The sequence below is a fragment of the Helicoverpa armigera genome, chromosome 22, assembly GCF_030705265.1.
Source record: "Helicoverpa armigera isolate CAAS_96S chromosome 22, ASM3070526v1, whole genome shotgun sequence".
NCBI classification, from domain to species: Eukaryota; Metazoa; Arthropoda; class Insecta; order Lepidoptera; family Noctuidae; genus Helicoverpa; species Helicoverpa armigera.
This window is the reverse complement of record NC_087141.1, coordinates 1,102,275-1,121,777: the sequence shown is the minus strand read 5'-3', so window position 1 is coordinate 1,121,777 and position 19,503 is coordinate 1,102,275. Positions and strand designations below refer to the sequence as shown.

General features: G+C 36.0%; 7 protein-coding genes across 7 annotated transcripts; 3 read left to right on the top strand and 4 right to left on the bottom strand.

The window, feature by feature from the left end:
- The first annotated feature begins 6,024 nt into the window (after positions 1-6,024).
- Positions 6,025-7,158, top strand: LOC110371754 (3-oxoacyl-[acyl-carrier-protein] reductase FabG). The gene has a single exon (XM_021328130.3). The coding sequence runs from the start codon at positions 6,142-6,144 to the stop codon at positions 6,895-6,897; it is 756 nt and encodes a 251-aa protein (XP_021183805.3). The 5' UTR covers positions 6,025-6,141; the 3' UTR covers positions 6,898-7,158.
- A 1,463-nt stretch (positions 7,159-8,621) lies between these two features.
- On the top strand, positions 8,622-9,496 carry LOC110371719 (3-oxoacyl-[acyl-carrier-protein] reductase FabG). The gene has a single exon (XM_021328087.3). It carries the CDS (start codon positions 8,711-8,713, stop codon positions 9,464-9,466), a length of 756 nt encoding a protein of 251 aa, XP_021183762.3. The 5' UTR covers positions 8,622-8,710; the 3' UTR covers positions 9,467-9,496.
- Positions 9,497-10,035: 539 nt separating this feature from the next.
- LOC110371720 (glucose 1-dehydrogenase 2) lies at positions 10,036-10,936 on the bottom strand. The gene has a single exon (XM_021328088.3). The coding sequence runs from the start codon at positions 10,871-10,873 to the stop codon at positions 10,124-10,126; it is 750 nt and encodes a 249-aa protein (XP_021183763.3). The 5' UTR covers positions 10,874-10,936; the 3' UTR covers positions 10,036-10,123.
- A 2,260-nt stretch (positions 10,937-13,196) lies between these two features.
- Positions 13,197-14,674, top strand: LOC110371716 (3-oxoacyl-[acyl-carrier-protein] reductase FabG). The gene has a single exon (XM_021328084.3). The coding sequence runs from the start codon at positions 13,232-13,234 to the stop codon at positions 13,982-13,984; it is 753 nt and encodes a 250-aa protein (XP_021183759.3). The 5' UTR covers positions 13,197-13,231; the 3' UTR covers positions 13,985-14,674.
- LOC110371711 (3-oxoacyl-[acyl-carrier-protein] reductase FabG) lies at positions 14,662-15,550 on the bottom strand. Its single transcript, XM_021328078.3, has one exon. It carries the CDS (start codon positions 15,495-15,497, stop codon positions 14,754-14,756), a length of 744 nt encoding a protein of 247 aa, XP_021183753.3. The 5' UTR covers positions 15,498-15,550; the 3' UTR covers positions 14,662-14,753.
- A 745-nt stretch (positions 15,551-16,295) lies between these two features.
- Positions 16,296-17,886, bottom strand: LOC110371721 (3-oxoacyl-[acyl-carrier-protein] reductase FabG). The gene has a single exon (XM_021328089.3). The coding sequence runs from the start codon at positions 17,213-17,215 to the stop codon at positions 16,466-16,468; it is 750 nt and encodes a 249-aa protein (XP_021183764.3). The 5' UTR covers positions 17,216-17,886; the 3' UTR covers positions 16,296-16,465.
- A 5-nt stretch (positions 17,887-17,891) lies between these two features.
- On the bottom strand, positions 17,892-18,626 carry LOC110371722 (uncharacterized oxidoreductase TM_0325). Its single transcript, XM_021328090.3, has one exon. The coding sequence runs from the start codon at positions 18,624-18,626 to the stop codon at positions 17,892-17,894; it is 735 nt and encodes a 244-aa protein (XP_021183765.3).
- Between the last annotated feature and the right edge of the window lie 877 nt (positions 18,627-19,503).

Genomic DNA, 19,503 nt, shown 5'->3' with positions numbered 1-19,503 from the left:
GTCTAACAAGATCCCGTGACGCAGTGTGTGTAGAGTTAAATAAACAGTAGATTGTTCAGATAGAACAAAGAACAATGTTATCGAAAGTTAGGGGTATTAGTTTTTGCTTTATATAATCCAACAAGCATCGCGTCGCATTACGTCGCGTCGTGTTGCGTCGCATCGTGTCGCGTTCGTCGCTCACGCAGGACACCGCGTAAGGCTGCACACGCGACGGAAGCTTAAAAAATGGAGTAACTTCTCCCGTTTTCCCAACATTTCTCATCACTGCTCTGCTCCTATTGATTGTAGCGTGATGAAAAGTATCCTATAACCTGCCCAGGAGTATGAAGAATATTTGTGCTAAGTTTCATTAAAATCCGTCAACTAGTTTTTGTTTCCATAACGAACATACATACAGACAGACAGACAGAAAGACGGACAAACATTTTACTGATTGCATTTTTGGCATCAGTATCGATCACTAATCACCCCATGATAGATATTTTGGAAATATATTTAATGTACAGAATTGCCCTCTCTACAGATTTATTATAAGTATAGATAAAATGATGCAATTGCAGAATCTTATATAATATCTTATAGTACACAGAAGGATCAGTCAATCAAAGCATATCGCAGTATAAATATTAATTCATTTAGATCTTTAATGCGCATTTGCTTAACCTTGCAATTATAAATAACTTAAGGTAAGTACTTAAGTATGTGTTAAGTGTGATTGGGTATATCAATTACCTACATAAAGAGTATGCTGTCATAATTTATCGTTAAGCAAAAGTAACGAATATTATCCAAAACTGCATTTTCTTGATGCATCTAGTTACACTGGAATGCAACCCCATTGCAACCCCAACAGATGACGGATTTATCTACAATAGTTATTACATTAAAATATGTAAAATAGTGTAGGATTCCTAGGTATCTACATCCGTTCTTGACTTGGAATTATGAAATGTCAAAATATTTAGACATTTAAACCAAAAAATTTTAACAATACATTGTATAGTGCAACTAGGTAAGTATTAGAGCTACAGAAGTCCAGACCATAGCCACCAAAACTGGTCACCAAACAAAAAACTATCAAGAGCCCAAGCAATCCAAAATAGGGTAACACACCCAGTTGACGTCACGTACAAAATATGGGTATACAATTTACACAATATCGTCATATGTCAAGTGTGTCAGAGATCCTCACGAGGCATCTACCCCAATTACCGTTAGAATTGTTTCGCACCAGCTATCTATTACTTTCCCGGCTCCCGACTTGGGAATTGGGACGACAATGTATGATAAAAAATTGTTGGATCTGTCGTAACTGTCGCATTTGTCGTCATTGTTGGGGAAACGTCGTGAAGTAATTACTATGATTGATCTTAGTTCGCGTATTGGATTACAAGATGCTGTTTGTGAGTGTGAGCGGAATAATCAATATTTTTCTGAGGTATGGTGTGGAATATAATATGAGAGGTACTTTGTTGTTTATGTACTATTATTAATAACAAGAAATAAATATGAAACCAGGTAACTGTGTGTCTGTATTAACATTACAACAGCAAAGTCGCTAAACCAATTAAGATTCAATTTTATCAAAAGCCATCATGTTAATCCGATAATCTGGTTTATGTTGCGATAGGTGAAGTTTTACAGTATTGTGGCGAAAAGCATAATAGTAGTTCGTTCGTTATTTTCACAAGAATTAAGTACGTACCTTCTTACACTTCATAAAACACAACACTTTAACTAAAGAACCCTATCAAAATGTCTACTAACATCGCCATCGCCATTTCGTTAACGTACACTTAAATCGTTTTAATATTAAGTCCGCTGGCAATATTTACGTCGGTTATTAGCGAAGACGACAACAGTGGCACTTACCCTAAAGTCCTGCTATGAAGATTGGAGGCTCTTAGGCTATACAAGTCTTGTAAGTTCACTTAATGGCCTTACTAAGTGCAGTTTTCAAGATTTTTATGCAAGTCTATCGGAAATCTTGGAGATGATCGTTGTTTACGTGGATATTCAAGTAGTTTGGTGTTATTTTTTTGTAACAAAGTATGTCTGTTTGTAGCTAGTTCTAGGTTATTCAGTAGATTTAGACTGATTTAGTTAGATATTTTGTTATGGAGCAGAATTCTTCATTATATTGGAATGTACATGGAAAAATAGCCATTTGGATTGATTTCAGAACTAAATTAAAAGACAATAGACTACGTACCTACCTACACTAATAAAGTATTATTACAGGCTACAAAAGCGAGAGCACAAGGTTGTCTGTAAGACTGTAAGAGAACCCAAACACAGGATTAAGCTCGCCGATGTACATAAACTCTGTTTTCCGTGTGTCAAAATGTATTTATTATGTGCAATAAATAATAATAACAAGATTTAAATATATTCAAGTATTATATTATAATATAGTATATTTGTATTATAGTATAGTTGCATTTAGCAACATAAAATTCCGTACAAACCAATACATTTCAAACGAAAATTTCACCAAAAACATACCTAATAACGTAAGCAGCGCTTAAGCCAAGACGATACGAAGACGCTCTAAGGAGATAGTGCTTGGGGGTCATTGCAAACAAATGAGGGGTGTAAATCCTACCCCCGACCCCCTCCCGACCCCCTCCCAACCCCCACAGGTAGGACTTGCTCAACCCTTTCTTGGCTAACATATGGCCGGTACACCTGAAAATTGTTGAAAGTGCTGGATAAGAAATGTGAATGATAAAGATATTATTTTACAATAACTCGTATTTTATGATGTGTTGAAAAGAAACAATTTTTACAGAGTAAATATTGCGTTCAGCAGTTTAACGAACGAATTAAAAAAACTCTTCAACATTCTAATGTTCAAGCAATTAAAATAGTAGGTGATTGTGGGACTTTTTATACATCGCTAAAACCATAAAACAAGGTGAATTTATGACCTAAAATCATACGTCTACATTCAGCGTACTTGTTCAGACAGTTTAATTTATAATTTCTCAATGAAATAGGACTTCATACAATAAGACTTTATTAAAAGATAAAAAGATAAAAAGATAAAAAGAAAAAAAGATAAAAAGATAAAAAGATAAAAAGATAAAAAGATAAAAAGATAAAAAGATAAAAAGATAAAAAGATAAAAGATAAAAAGATAAAAAGATAAAAAGATAAAAAGATAAAAAGATAAAAAGATAAAAAGATAAAAAGATAAAAAGATAAAAAGATAAAAGATAAAGATAAAAGATAATTTATTTTGTTAAAACATGGGTATATGTTTACAAAACATAGGTATTGTTAAACATGAGGTGTTAAAAATAGGTAGGATAGAGCCATACATGTTTTGCCTGTAATTGGCGTACAAAATTTTTTTACATAACATCCTCCTCCGAGCCTTTTTCCCAAACTACGTTGGGGTCGGCTTCCAGTCTAACCGGATGTAGCTGAGTACCAGTGCTTTACAAGGAGCGACTGCCCTATCTGACCTCCTCAACCCAGTTACCCAGGCAACCCAATACCCCTTGGTTAGACTGGTGTCAGACTTACTGGCTTCTGACTACCCGTAACGACTGCCAAGGATGTTCAATGACAGCCGGGACCTACAGTTTTAACGTGCCATCCGAAACACAGTCATTGGCGTCTAAGATATACTTAGAAAGTACATACAAACTTAGAAAAGTTGCATTGGTACTTGCCTGACCTGGAATCGAACCCGCGAAAATTTTTTTACATAACTAGGCAGGTATATGTAGGTAGCTAATATCAAAGCGAAATGTCACAATAGTTAGGCATCATTAAGGTATTCATTAACTGTATAAAAACATTTCGTAATCAGGAACTCTTTTAATTTTAATTTTAATTTATTTAATGGTAGCTCCTTTATACATTTAGGTATTTTGTTATATAAAATAGGCGCTAGGCAGAATATGCTCTTATGCATCAGTGCAGTGTTGCATGGCACAATGCACAGTTTGTCTTTGTCTCTGCGAGTACGGCTACTTATATCAGCAAGGCGACTAAATAATTTTGGGTTGCTCTTAACAAATGTAACTACTTCATATATAAACAAAGAAGGTAAGGTAAGTATTTTAAACTTAATGAAAAACGGTTTACAACTATCAGTATTTTGAAGACCAAACATTGCCCTGATGCATTTTTTTTGAGATTTAAATACTGTATCTCTGTTGGTCGAGTTTCCCCAGAATATTAGTCCAAATCTTAGGATGGAGTGAACTATGCCATGATAAGCTGTAATTAGAGCATCAGTGTCTATGATAGCTGAGAGTTTGTACAGAGCATATGCGGAAGAACTAACTCTTTTTGTAAGTTCCTCTGTGTGTGACTTCCAATTCAAGTTTTTATCAATGATAATGCCTAGAAATTTCGTTGTAGTAACTGTACTGAGTGATGTGCTTTGTTAGTTTATTTGAAAATTTGGAGAAGCTATACGTTGACTGAAATACATTATTTTTGTTTCGGCTAGATTATTATTTATTGCAGTTCTTCTTCTTTCGTGTCGATGACATGTCATATATGTATTTAGCCTGCACTGTGTCAGCCCAATATATCTTTATTGCAGTAAAATACAGTTCTTATCCACATTTAGCGTATCCATAGAAACTCGTAGGGGCACGCGGTTAAGACAGCTGAAGTGTTCGGACGTCCCGTCGGATTTATAGGCGGACTGTATTGGTTCCGTCAGGATAGCAGTACCCTTTACATATATACTTGCTACATACTAGCTGTTCTACCCGGTTGCATTCCCAGGGAAACTTCTTCCCGTACCTGGATAAAATATACTTAGCCCATGTTCATTGCAGATGGTGTAGCTTCCTATTATAACAGTGAAAGATTGATTCAAATCGGTCAGTCAGTTCTCTGTATGTAGTGGTTCTCAGTATTTAGTGGTGCATCTAAAGAGCTGTATTGGTTCCGTCAGGATAGCAGGACCCTTTACATATATACTTATTACGTAGAAGTTGGACCCCGTACATATGTGCGTAAGTTTTTAGTATGAAGATGTTGTGTATCTGTGTTGCATCTCAAAATTCCTATATCTCGATTATTTCGTTAGCTGGCAGGACCCCTTACATAATGTAGGTTGTCACTTATTACACATACCAAGACCGACTCCTTTATGTAACTGTATAATATTTATTTATGAAGATTTCCCATATCAATCTGTCTTTTTTTACAAATCACGGTAATCAGCCGTATTGATTAAGAACAAACGGCAATGGATAGATTTATATGACAGTCTGTCTAAACCTTTGTAGCAATGAACGGTGGATTTAAATATTGGGAAGTAGGTACTAGTAAAGGGAAGCTTTTATTCAGTTGCAGTAAGAATTCCGCTCATTCTTGTTTTCTGTTTAGTCTAGGTATATTTGACTTGAGTACTGTGTTTTCCTCTTTGTATTATTGGACAAAAAAAAATGTTTCATAAGCCAAAATTTCAATTACCCTTGTTCTCTTAAAGAGGACTTAACCATATGATTAGAGACGTATTTCAAGCTGTTTATACACGACATAATGGGGGTTCTATACAAACAACTGATAAAACATGAATGGACTTCTACAGAACTATAATTGTCGGAGTAATTGACCGTCAATCATATAATAGCATCTAATAAAACAGCCATAATAAAGTTAGTGAACAGCAGTTCTACAAAGAAATTCAAAATTCACTTAAATCAATACATTGTCTGTCTTTTCGTGATAAACTCAAAAACTGCAGAACAGAATTTCATGTGCTTTTCTCTGATCGATAATGGGTTTCACGAGGAAGCTGAGTATGGTCGCTAGAAACAAATATCCAAATATCAACGGCTTCACATTCATCACAAATAAATAAATAGTCAGGTCCATTACAAATAACTAAGCATAATAAAATAAATGACCATCTAAGTACCTGATTTTGAATAATTTGTATTCATGTTGTTACCTCAAACCTCGCAGATTAACTAGACGTTCAGACTTCTTTTACTGACATGCCTGTCTAATAAGCATGCATTTCCATTTCAAATTAGGTACATGACATATACCGCGTAAGCTGAGAGGCGTTCCTTTAGAACTTCTGTACCTATATCATTGAGTAGACGGACAGTTATCCTTTAATACGCCACCAGTCCTCGAACCAAGCAGTTGTCCATCATGAGCTTCAAGAACAAAGTGGTCCTTATAACTGGGGGTAGTGCTGGCATTGGGGCAGCCACTGCCATCCAATTCGCGAAGGAAGGTGCTACCATCGCTATAGTTGGCAGAAACGAAGCCAATCTGAAAAAAGTAGCGCAACGCTGCGAACAACTTGGAGCCCCAACTCTGATAATCAAAGCAGATGTGGCCAACGATGCAGAAGCAAAAACTATAGTGAAAAAAACAGTTGAAAAGTTCGGCAAACTGGACGTTCTGGTTAATAACGCTGCTATTTTGAAGAATACTACGCTAGCAAGCACTGATGTGATGAAAATCTACGATGAGGTGACCGGCGTTAACTTGCGAGCTATCATTCATCTGACAAGTTTAGCGGCTCCATACTTAGCGAAGACGAAAGGGAACATTATCAATATATCGAGCATTCTAGCTACGACATACGTCCAAGCTTCAAGCTTAATGATGTACTGTATTTCTAAGGCTGCCCTAAATCATTTTACCACTGGAGCTGCCTTAGAGTTGTCGGCTTACGGTGTGAGGGTGAACATCGTCAGTCCTGGGCCTGTTCGTACAGATATGCTCCAGGGCTTGGAGACAGATAAAGTTTGGGAGAACAACGTGAATGCTACAGCATTGCACAGGATTTCGGAGCCTGAAGAAGTGGCTGATGTTATCATGTTTTTGGCAAGTGATAAGGCTAAAGGTGTGACCGGGTCTAATTATCGTGTAGACAATGGAGTGTTGTTGAAGTTCTAAGTTTTTAAAAGTATGCATCGATAAGGAAAATTGTGTCATTTACCAGTGTCAAGGAACCACATTGTGTTTGTTTATCTGTTCTATAACGTTTATAGCAGTCAATATATAAGGTATTTACATTTGATAGTGGAAAAAAATGTGTGTTCTACATTTTGCCTGTATAACTGGTTTAACCTACAACATACAGTACATATGTGTGTAGTTTATATACTCAAATGTATTTTTGTCTTTGAGAAATAAATTAATATTCATTGTTTTGTAGCACTTTTTCCTAATTTATTTTAGTTCATCATCATCTGCCTAGCTTTTCTCAACTATGTTGGTGTATGTGTATGTGGCTTCCTGTCTGTCCGACCTCCCAAACCCAGTTACCCGGGCAAAGAAGCATACAAAACCTTTTATTTTCATGCCCTCTAACATCATTGACCGCACACGATCAGATTTTTAGTTCCAATTTTAAATCTATGCTGTGGTATTGATAAGGCAACAAAATAATACACTGGGGAAACTACTGGTCGCAAGATGTCTGGTAGACAACTGTAGCTAAAATGACACTGAATCTAAGCGGCCAGTAAGATTTTTATAGCCAACGCAGATCACAACAGTGTGTCAGAGGATTTTGACATGCATTACATAGGCCATAAAAATCAAAATACAATGAAAGATGATGATGCGATTACAACAAGTATCCTTACCACATGATTCAGCATTGTGTGGACAGGTAACTCATTAGAATTCTGTCCTATGTTATGATTATTATCAATACGGCATAGTAACGTTTACTGTTCGTTTTCACGGAAACATCTTTGATTGCTGATTCATGTTATTATTGCATGTCATTTTGAACACAAAAGGATCGATGGTATGGCTCATGGTCATAAAATGTTGGTCACATAAACATTGTATAGTTAAGCTAAATTGTACACACAAGCGTATACTTTAGTTAAATAAAGAAAGAATAAAATTCGAAAAGAGTCCAGTTGAATTTATTACCCAAATTAAATTAGCATTTTTTGTACTTATTTTAAATATTTTGATATTAATTAGACATGGCACTAATTTCTAAAATGTTAACGAGAGTTTGAAGACCGACGGTCGAATCACTGACTTCACTAATACACAAAAACTCAATTCAATCTAAGTTTTCACACTATCATGCAACATATCACACCACACTATCCACATCACACCACACCACACCACACACTCCACATCACACCACACCACACCACACACTCCACATCACACCACACCACACCACACCACTTCTACACACACGCCTAGCACACATGCCATCACATAATTATAGCAATAAATAAATTTATAAACCAAAATGTACTAATTAGAAAGAGCGGCGTCTTCTAACACAGGCATTATCTGCTTAAAAGGAGGCGCCATTACAAACAAACTGTATCAATTTATGGTTATGATTTTTTTTTTAAATTCTTGCGATGTCCTACAGCAAGTAGCTAATTCATCCAAATCATCCACATCTCCGAAATATGTGGGTTTAAAAATACCTCGTCAGGAAGTGTGAAGTCATTTGTTTACAAAACCTTAAATGCACTGTAACCTATTACCATACATGTGATAATCCATGACACATACTACATGAATAGTTGAATATTATGAACATTGGTAGCTCCATGTTAATTTATTCCGAGACACCACGAAATGACACAGCAATACACTTAGAAATAATTACTCCATAGTTTGAACGTAACGTGACGAAGTGATTTTGGATGCTGCAGTATATATAGGCAACAGAGTTTAGAACGACATCAGTATCGCTACAGTTATTGAAAACGTGAACATGAGTTTCAAAGACAAGGTTGTCATAGTTACTGGAGGTGGCTCCGGCATAGGAGCGGCGACAGCAGAGTTGTTTGCTAAAGAAAAAGCTTGTGTGGTAATAGTTGGAAGAAATCCAGATAAATTGAAGAAAGTGGCTGAACGATGCGAAAGGCTTTGCGCACCAACACTTATCGTTAAAGCTGATTTGACGAAAGATGAAGATTTAAGAGAAATCGTGACAGAAGCAATAGATCGATTTGGACAAATCGATGTACTCGTCAACAACGCTGGGATGGCTAACTTTGGATCGATCCTTGATGAGCACCTGATGGAAGGATTTGACACAGCAATACAAACAAATCTTCGTGCTCCTGTGTATTTATCACACTTGGTAGCTCCTTATCTTATAAAAACGAAAGGAAATATAGTGAATGTATCGAGTACTTATGGAACTTCACTGTTAGGTAATCCCAACTTTTTGTCATACTGTGTATCTAAGGCTGCTTTAGATCACTTTGGTCGAAGTGCTGCATTGGGTCTGCTTTCATCTGGAGTCAGAGTGAATACTGTCAGTCCAGGGCCTACAAGAACTGAGATTATAGAAACTGCAGGTTTGCAAGTCTCCTGGGAAGAAACTAGTAAAGCTATGAAGATCAACCGAGTATCAGAGCCTCAGGAGATTGGTGATCTTATCGTGTTCCTTGCCAGTGATAAAGCGAAGAGTATAACTGGTGCTAATTATGTCATTGACAACGGCTCTTTGGTCGCTAATTGATTTTGTGTTGTGTTTTGAGAAATATATTTATTGCATCTTAATTGTTTATTGTTTGATTTACCATTCTTTATTTCCCCACTAATGTTTAGAAAATGAAAGGTTTTATAAGAAAAAATATCTGCAGTCTTTTTGCGCGTCTTTGATTGTCAATATAAGAAATATAATTTTCATCAATATAAATATTTATTTTCAAAGTTTAAATATTTTATATTCAAGTCATCTTCAGTTTATTTTTGTAGTAGAAGAAAAACTATTAATGTGTGCAATAAGACTTTGAATTTGCTGAGATTGGTAAGCAATTGAAGGCCTATTATATAGATAATACTTTCTTATCTAAATGAAGGTAATCAAGATTACCTGAAGTGCAATATTATTTCCATTCATTTCCTTGTATTGCATTGAGATGACTATAATATAAATTATAATGAATAAATAAATGCAAGGGAGGAAGTTAGGGAGTTGGACCTAAAGGTGTCATTGATGGGTTCGGTTCCAAGTAATTCCATAATATACCCAAACTTCACATCTACAAATTCATTATACTTCAGGCAATTAAAATGTGACAGTGGTAAATGAAGAAATGATTTTTATTGCATTAAGTAAAATTACACTTACATAATTATTAATTCAAAAAAGTTGTACTTTAAATTAATAAGTTTACTTCAGATACATTCCATTATCAATGAGATAACAAGAACCGGTAACACTGGGAGCCCTTGCTAGGTACAGGATCAATTCAGCAATCTCTTCAGATTCAGAAAATCTGCCTAAAGCAGTTAGCTTTTCCACGATATTGTCCTGATTCAAATCTTTAGGCATGTCGGCGTTTGTAGCAATATCTGTCAAGACCGGTCCAGGGTTGATAGAGTTTACCCTGACACCATGAGGAGCTAGCTCTGTCGCAGCTCCTCTGGTAAAATGGTCCATAGCAGCTTTGGACATGCAGTAGGAAATCGTCCCAGGAATCTTGATCCAAGTAGCCAAAACACTGGATACGTTAACGATGTTTCCTTTAGACGCGATCAGGTGAGGAATAGCAAGACTGCTTAAAAGGACCACAGGACGCAAATTCGTGTTCATAATTTCGTCAAAATTCTCCAACAATTTGGGGTCGGTTACAGTCGCATGGCGTAGAATGCCAGCGTTATTAACCAGCACATCGAGTTTCCCAAATTTGTCTACAGTTTGTTGAACGACAGTTTTTGCTTCTTCTTCTTTAGAGACATCAGCTTTGATGACGAGGGTTGGAGCTCCATATTGTTCGCATTTCTTAGCGACTTCCTGCAGTCGGGTTTCGTTTCTGCCGACGATGGCGACTGATGCTCCTTCTTTAGCGAACAGCTCTACAGTAGCCGCGCCAATACCTGAACTTCCTCCGGTCACAAGCACCACTTTGTTGGCAAACATATTGATAGACTTTACGCTATTGAGTTTGATTGTGCACTAAGCTGAACCTGTTTAAATATACGTTTAATTTTCTGATTAGTCTGATTAGATTTGTTAAAAGGACAGTCATGGTAAATGATGTTATTGTGTAATATTGATCTGTTTGCTATGTCATCGTTGATGCCAATGACTTGTTACTCAATATTGTCTAGTAATATCACTTTTTGGGTTTTTACGTGAAGATAGTGATAGCCTCTATTTGTGATTATATGCACTGATCTTATCTTTTTCGTATCAAAATCGATGGTCTTGTCCTTTTGCGGAACAATACATAAAGTATGTATTTAAATGTTCCGAAAATTAATGCGAAATAATCTCTGTCTATTAGGCTTTTAAGCGAAAACTATTGTAAGGATTTAAATTAAATTTGGTACACAGATAGTCTCTAAACATGGGAAAGGACATATACTATGCTATGCTCGGCTATGCTTTTTATCAGGTTCTGGGATGTACTGACTGATTGGATCCGATTTCTACTGCACCCACAGCAGTAGTAGTAGTCTGAAGATTTTTTATCTAAAAAATGCATACGAGCGACTAACATACAAACTGAATAGAGTATATGTTTCATAGGGGTTTAGTCGTACCATATGTATATGTGATCTGATCATAAATATCTTATATAATGGAAATCTTCTTTATCATGTCTTAAATATTTTACGTTGGCTTGAAAAGATAAACAGATAATAATTACACGTGTGTTTTTTCTTTATCTATCTAGTAAGAATCTTCCGCAGTAATCGGGTATTTTTTATACAGTCATCGGAAAATATTTTCTCACATTCGATTAGCAACGACTACACTATTAAGTCGTGGAGACAGCACCATAACACTTGAATGGGTATTTTATTTTTCTGTATAATTTATAGAACACAATTATTTAAGTTTTCATTTAATTACATTCCTAAATTTTTAAATTATTATAATTTTTCATATTCACAGTGTTTTCTTTCTTTTTTTATTCTTCACTTTTCTATCGGATGGTAGTTTATCAAGGCTGGACTTGTAACAGCTAAAACCAAGCTGGTGTGGTAATACTTTCCTGTACCTGTCCAGAGCAAGGGTATACTAGCAACGTTTTTCTAAACACCTGATAGGTGTTGACTGAAGGTGGGCCCGTTATACACTAGCTATACTATGCTGCAGTAAGTAGAATAATCAACCCAGCCAGCTCATCTTGGGGTTCATCAGTATCAATTAATATATCATCTTCATCATCATACCAGTCAAGTGCCAACTGCTCAACGTAGGTATTATTATTACAATCTATACAAAATCAGTTACATCAATATGGATTTCTTCCTTCAATGACTTTGTTGAGACCAAAAAAATAGATAGATAGAACACAAGATAAACCACCTTTGTCCATCTATTTTAATAAGGCCATTATATTGATAACGACTGATTTTGGCTCGGATTTCATTGTTATCTCCAATAGATAAATTAAACATGTATTGTATAATATTGCGTATAAGTACTTATTTATCGTGAGCAATCAAAAGATAAGTAATGGGCACAAACAATGTAATAATGAGGAAACACTTCAGAATAATCGTACGCCTTTGCAGACCTTCAAACAAAATTTTCCACTATTATATTATTGCAGTTGCTGCATGAGCTAGTACTATGTCTTCAAATAACTTTGATTTACATTATAACTTTGACATTATGAGGAGCTTTCTAAACTCTTCCAAACTGGGATGACCTTCGACTTCAGTGCTGTAGTGCAATGGTTGTGAATCGAAACACTGCTAGACTCACACTTTAACCGTAGGGTTTGATTGGGCTTCTGCCGATTGATTATAGAATTATTGTTAATAATAAAAGAATCAAAAAATATGTCAATGACAAGTATGTAAGTATATCAAACTAAGAGAAGGAGTTGACATACGCAATGCGATTATAAATGTCCCTTAAATAAATAAAGAAAAAAAAAAGAGAAGGAGTTAGTGAGAGGCGAAGATAATACGAGAATATAACAGATTTTACCACATTTTCTTGTTCTCACTTGTTTTATCATAATTATCTTTGCCTAAACTTTCTTTTCAGCTTAACTCTGTGAGTCTGTACCCACGACGCAACTGATAGGTATTACCTAAAGTGCAGCATTATGCTTGCTCAAACCAGATTTTAGACTTTGAACTCCAAGTTTCCACTCGACGTTTTCTTACGCCGTGTGTTTATTTACAGATGTTACGTTATTCATTAGAATTATCGTTTATTTTTAGACTAATCAGTTCCGCATCTTATGATAAAACGTATATATAAGTAATTTCGGCATAGTACGCTATCAAACTCGATACCGTAAACTTGCTTAATATGTTTGCCAACAAAGTGGTGATCGTGACCGGGGGAAGTTCAGGTATTGGCGCGGCTACTGTAGAGCTGTTCGCTAAAGAAGGAGCATCAGTCGCCATCGTCGGTAGGAACGAAACTCGACTGCAGGAAGTCGCTAAGAAATGCGAAAAATATGGAGCTACAACCCTCGTCATCAAAGCTGATGTCTCAAATGAAGAACAGACCAAGACTGTTGTTCAAAAGACGGTAGATAAGTTTGGGAAACTCGACGTGCTTGTCAATAACGCTGGCATTCTTCGCTTTGCTACTCTTGAACAATCTGATACATTAAAGTATTACGATGAAGTCATGAATACGAATCTTCGTTCTGTCGTTCAAATTACCAACCTAGCTATTCCTCATCTTAAAGAAACTAAAGGTAATATCATAAACGTGTCCAGTGTAGCTTCTACTTCATACAAGGTAGCAGGGTTATCAGCTTACAGTATATCCAAAGCTGGTATGGATCACTTTACAAGATGTGCAGCAGTTGAACTTGCTCCTTTTGGTGTCAGAGTGAACTGCGTCAATCCTGGACCAGTAGTTACTGAGATTATAGCTAATGCTAACATTCCTTCAGATCTAGAGGGTAAGGATGCAGGACAGATGACAGCTTTGGGAAGATATTCTGATGCTGAAGAGGTGGCAGATATAATTCTGTATCTAGCCAGTGAGAAGGCTAAAAGTATTACAGGTGTTTGCAGTGTTATTGATAATGGTTATTTGATGAAATAAGTCAATTTGATTCTGGTGAACATAGATATTTTAACTGTACGTGTATTTCAAATCGTTTTATCGTCGTTTAAAATATAGATATGAATAATACTGATACCATTATCTCTCTGATTGTTAATTAGTCAGCCACTGTGATTGTATTGTAGACATAACTGATTTGTACTGTATTATTTATATTATCATAGTTACATAACTTGTTATGTAAACTGTTTTCATAATAAACAGTTTTTTTTACGTGATGTGCTAATTACTCTTTATTTATTTCCTCACTTATTTATCTGGTGTAAAAAACTGTACCTCTTTAATCATACTTATCGCACTTTAGATATTATCCTTGTTACTTGAATATGAATGTTTGTTTTACTTTTATGGAAAATTACGTACCTACCTAATATTATATTTTGAATAGATAACTCACAGGATGAGTTGCACTATTTAACTATAGGTTTGGTTATCATTGTACCTAGATAAATGGTAACTTGCCGACTGCCGTTAATATAGTCATAAAGTGAATGATTAAGAAGGTCAGAAACACGCACATAACAACACGTTTGCCTTGAGTCTACGAACTGTGCTAACAGATGTACATACATATTTATTTATACTCCTACTTAATAGTATAAACAGAAACTGTACGCCAAGTTAGATAAGAATGGAAGATATATAAATAAACCATGTTTTTATCTTGAATCATTCTTTTATTATACTGATACAATGTGCAATGAATAAGATACAATTTTGTTCAGTTTAACATGCATGTTATCCAAGGTTACCTTAATAAACAGCCGTTATCTACTACGTAATCAGAACCAGTGGTACCCTTCGCCTTATCACTTGCTACATACACTATCATATCTGCAATTTCGCTTGTCTCCGACAATCTATGCAGTGCAGTCATATTCGTCAGAGCATCTTCAGTTACTTCCAATCCGTCAAAAATATCGGTCTTGACTGGGCCAGGACTCACAGAATTGACTCTTACTCCGTGCGGAGCCATTTCTAAGGCAACGCAACGGGTGAAGTGAGTCATAGCAGCTTTGGAAGTCCTGTATGCTATATTATTTGGTCGTGCCGTGCATTTTCCAGCAATACTTGATACATTAACGATGTTCCCTTTCGTTTTGATGAGGTGAGGAGCAGCGAAGTGAGTAATACGAATTGTACCTCGCATATTAACGTTCATAACTTCATCATATGTTGATAAGAATTTGTCTGATAGAATATTAGCTTCTCTCAGTATACCTGCATTGTTGACTAGAACATCAAGTCTTCCAAATTTGTCAATTGTTTTCTTGACTATAGTGTCTGCTTCTTCATCTTTGGCTACATCAGCCTTTATAGAAAGGGTAGGAACTCCCAATTTCTGACAACGTTGAGCAACTGCGTTTAGTTTAGCTTCATTTCTACCAACTATAGCTACTGAAGCACCTTCTTTAGCGAAGAATTCTGCAGTAGTAGCACCGATACCTGCACTCCCTCCCGTGATGAGAACCACTTTCTTAACAAAACTCATTTTGGTTACGTCCGTTCAATAACTAGAACTAACAAGTACTGATGCGATAACATGAGCTTACAATTTATATTCAGATAAATGATACTCAAATCAACATGCAATTCATCACAAGATCATGTGTATTGAATATGATATTATCTGATTGTTATTTCACTATTATTTGACGAAAATGATATTGAGTACTTTTCGATATTAATTGATCTAACAATCATTGTTTTGAAAAGTGACTTGCGATTCATGTTGCCTATCATTTTAATGTGATATATAGTTTAGACTAAATTAGCCAAACTCAAAAATTTTAAAGAAGAATTTTGCTCAAAGACACGGCACATTTATAAATAGTCAGTGGAAGTGAAGACATTGTTTGAGTTCTAGATAAGAAACCTAATAGTCGTTACGCCAAAGCAAGGCCATAAACAATCAACAAGCATTGATTGGAAACAGTAGTTTACAGCATTTTTGTACCCAAGGTGAACTATTTACATTAGTAAGCAGTACTTCCCACGAGACTCGGGTGAAACCGCGGTAAAATGGCTATTAATTTACATACATTATGTGTCAACATAATACATTATGTAACATTACATTACATACATTATGTTCTAGAGTGGAGACCACGCCTCGACAAACGTAGTGTAGGACGACCTCAGGCACGGTGGAGTGATGACTTGCGCAAGACGGCTGGCAGGAGCTGGATGCGAAAAGCCGAAAATCGATCTCAGTGGCGTGCACTTGGAGAGGCCTATGTCCAGCAGTGGACTGCGATAGGCTAATGATGATGATGATGTGTCAACAAACCGTTACCCAATGAAGTCACGATATTTATAAACTAAGATAAGAGAAAACGAACAGTTTTAAAATAACTATTTATTTCAAGAAATAAAGCTGGTCTTTACTCTTTAAATGAGTTCTGCACTACATCTATCACCTAATTGCTTACTGCAGCTTCATGCACATATATCTTGAACCTATATTAATTTGTCCAACAATAAACCACCATTATCCACTAAGAAATTCGAGCCCGTGACCCCTTTTGCCCTTTCACTAGCTACGTACAGTATCAGGTTAGCAATCTCTTCAGGGTCACATATTTTACACAGAGCAGTTTTCGATTTATCTGGATTTGCCTCAATGCCATCAAATGTGTTGGTCAGCACAGGCCCTGGACAGATCGTATTGATCCTGATTCCAAAAGGAGCAAGTTCTAATGACAGGCTTTTAGTAAAATGTTTAATTCCAGCTTTTGAAGTTCTGTAAGCTACGTTTTCAGGTCCTGCAGTATTAATCCCAGTCTGACTCGATATATTGATTATATTGCCTTTAGTCTTGATTAGATGAGGAACGGCAAAGTGAGTGATGCGTACAACACTTCTGAGGTTTACGTTCATTACTTCATCGTAAGTTGGCAGAAAGTTTTCTGACAGAAAGGGGACCTCTTTCTTTATTCCAGAATTGTTGACTAGTACATCCAATTGTCCATATTTTCTGATAGTTTTCTTAACGACTATTTCTGCTTGATCGTTTTCAGTCAAGTCTGCTTTGATGACATATACTGGCGCACCCAATTGTACACAACGATTGGCGATTCCATGTAACTTTTTTTCGTTTTTACCAACGATGACTACAGCAGCACTTTCTTTAGCGAAAAACTCTGTCGTGGTAAAACCTATACCAGCACTTCCGCCTGTGATTAGAACTACTTTTTTCGCAAAACTCATGTTTTGTAGAAAACAATGCGTAAAGCGATAGTTTAAGAAAAACAGCAAATCAAATGATTAAAATGTAAATATAATAAAATAATTCAAATACAATGATCTTGATGTCAAAACGCTGACAGATGAAACAGATCAAACGTCACATTATCATGACGTAGTCAGGTATATGCTCAAGTCGTTGCCAGTACAGCAAAAATATTTATATACAAAAGAATAAAATCAAAGGCTACAATAAAAAAATAGCATAAAATAGTTTTACACGATACATATACACATAATTTGGCGTAAGATGGCGGTAACACTTTTCACTTTCCAATTCATTAATTTATTAAAGCAGTATTTGTTTGATTGATTCTTATTCGATCTTCTGAAACATCCAATGAAGTAATACTGAATAAGAAACAACAATTTCAAACATATGCAAAATCTTTCCTGTTAACACATCCTGCTCGATTGATTCTTATTCGATCTTCTGAAACAACTGTCTTCATCCAATGAAGTAATACTGAATAAGAAACAACAATTTCAAACATATGCAAAATCTTTCCTGTTAACACATCCTGCTCGATTGATTCTTATTCGATCTTCTGAAACAACTGTCTTCATCCAATGAAGTAATACTGAATAAGAAACAACAATAGCAAACATATGCAAAATCTTTCCTGTTAACACATCCTGCTCATTTGTACATCAACAGAACACCATTATCGATAAGAAAATTAGAGCCAGTAATACCTTTTGCTTTATCACTAGCAAGATAAAGAATCATATTAGCAATCTCAATGGTATCCAAAACCCTGTTCAACGCTGCTTTACTTTTTAAATCATCTGCTGTTACTGCCAGACCATCAAAAAGTCCTGTATGAGTTGGTCCAGGGCATATTGAGTTCACTCTTACCCCGTGTGGAGCAAGTTCTAAGGCTACACTTCTAGAAAAATGGTTCAAAGCAGCTTTGGATGTCCTATAAGCTATGTTTTTCGGTCTCTGTGTACAAAGTCCAGCTATGCTTGATATGTTTATTATATTTCCTTTAGTTTTGATGATGTGTGGAGCTGCATAATACGTGAGGCGAGCGGCACCGCGTATGTTAACATTCATCACGTCATCAAAGATTTTTAAGAAATTGTCCGCTTCTAAGGCTGCTTCTCTCAATATTCCAGCATTGTTGACTAGCACATCTAGTTTCCCAAACTTGTCGATAGTTTTCTTCACTATTACTTTAGCTGCTTCATCTGTAGCTATGTCTGCTTTTATTGCTAGTGAGGGTGCACCAAAACTCTCACAACATTTGGCAACTTTATTAAGGTTAGCTTCGTTTCTACCAACAATAGCTACTGTGGCACATTCTTTAGCAAATAATTCTGCTGTAGTGGCACCAATACCTGCACTCCCACCTGTGATCAGAACTACCATTTTTGAAAAACTCATTGTTTTCCTTTTGAGTTTACGAAATTTTTTGGAATCACTTTAAACAAGACATGATTATCATTGTGTGAATAAGACTTTTTATATAAATTATGCGATTTACAGGTAAATTCTAATGAGTTGCAAAACCAACTAATCACAATAGCCTAAATATTAAAATAAATGTTAAAAAAAAATATATAAAAATGACTATTGTTGATATTTTTGCGTAAATGACTGGCGTTATGACAGAATGACAACAATATGTTACGTCACATTATAAAGCAGGTTATTCAAGTGATGATTCGTCATTTTCGTCAATGACGATATGATGACGAGCGCTTATAAAGAGTGATTTTTTTGCTGGTATCTTTTTGGCAACACTGTTTTTGGCAGATCACACGTGAATCGTGTCTTGTATCATTGTCAAACTTGTTCAGTATGGTCTATAATTTAACCATGAATCGACTTACGAACGAACAACGCTTGCATATTATTGAATTTTACTATCAAAGACGACAATGGCCGAAACGTTACTGTGAATGGCGAGCGCTACCGTGTGATGATTGGCGATTTTTTTTGCCGAAGAATTGGACATGCCTGACATGTGGTATCAACAAGACGGTACCACATGCCACACGGCACGCGAAACAATGGCCCAATTGAGAGCAGTCTTCGGTGAACAGTTTATCTCACGTTTTGGGCCCGTCAGTTGGCCGTCTAGATCGTGTGATTTAACGCCTTTGGACTATTTCTTGTGGAGCCAGCAACGTTTGACGCACTTTTTTTTTTTTTTAAATTGAGGAGCCAATATTGAAGCATTTATTCGTAATATGATGGAGAGATGATATGATATGTTGGAGAGAGTGCCGAAATTGGGCCTTGC

Coding starts and splice junctions, on each gene's coding strand:
- LOC110371722 (XM_021328090.3), bottom strand. CDS start 18,626: ATGGTAGTTCTGATCACAGGTGGGAGTGCAGGTATTGGTGCCACTACA.
- LOC110371721 (XM_021328089.3), bottom strand. CDS start 17,215: ATGAGTTTTGCGAAAAAAGTAGTTCTAATCACAGGCGGAAGTGCTGGT.
- LOC110371720 (XM_021328088.3), bottom strand. CDS start 10,873: ATGTTTGCCAACAAAGTGGTGCTTGTGACCGGAGGAAGTTCAGGTATT.
- LOC110371719 (XM_021328087.3), top strand. CDS start 8,711: ATGAGTTTCAAAGACAAGGTTGTCATAGTTACTGGAGGTGGCTCCGGC.
- LOC110371716 (XM_021328084.3), top strand. CDS start 13,232: ATGTTTGCCAACAAAGTGGTGATCGTGACCGGGGGAAGTTCAGGTATT.
- LOC110371711 (XM_021328078.3), bottom strand. CDS start 15,497: ATGAGTTTTGTTAAGAAAGTGGTTCTCATCACGGGAGGGAGTGCAGGT.
- LOC110371754 (XM_021328130.3), top strand. CDS start 6,142: ATGAGCTTCAAGAACAAAGTGGTCCTTATAACTGGGGGTAGTGCTGGC.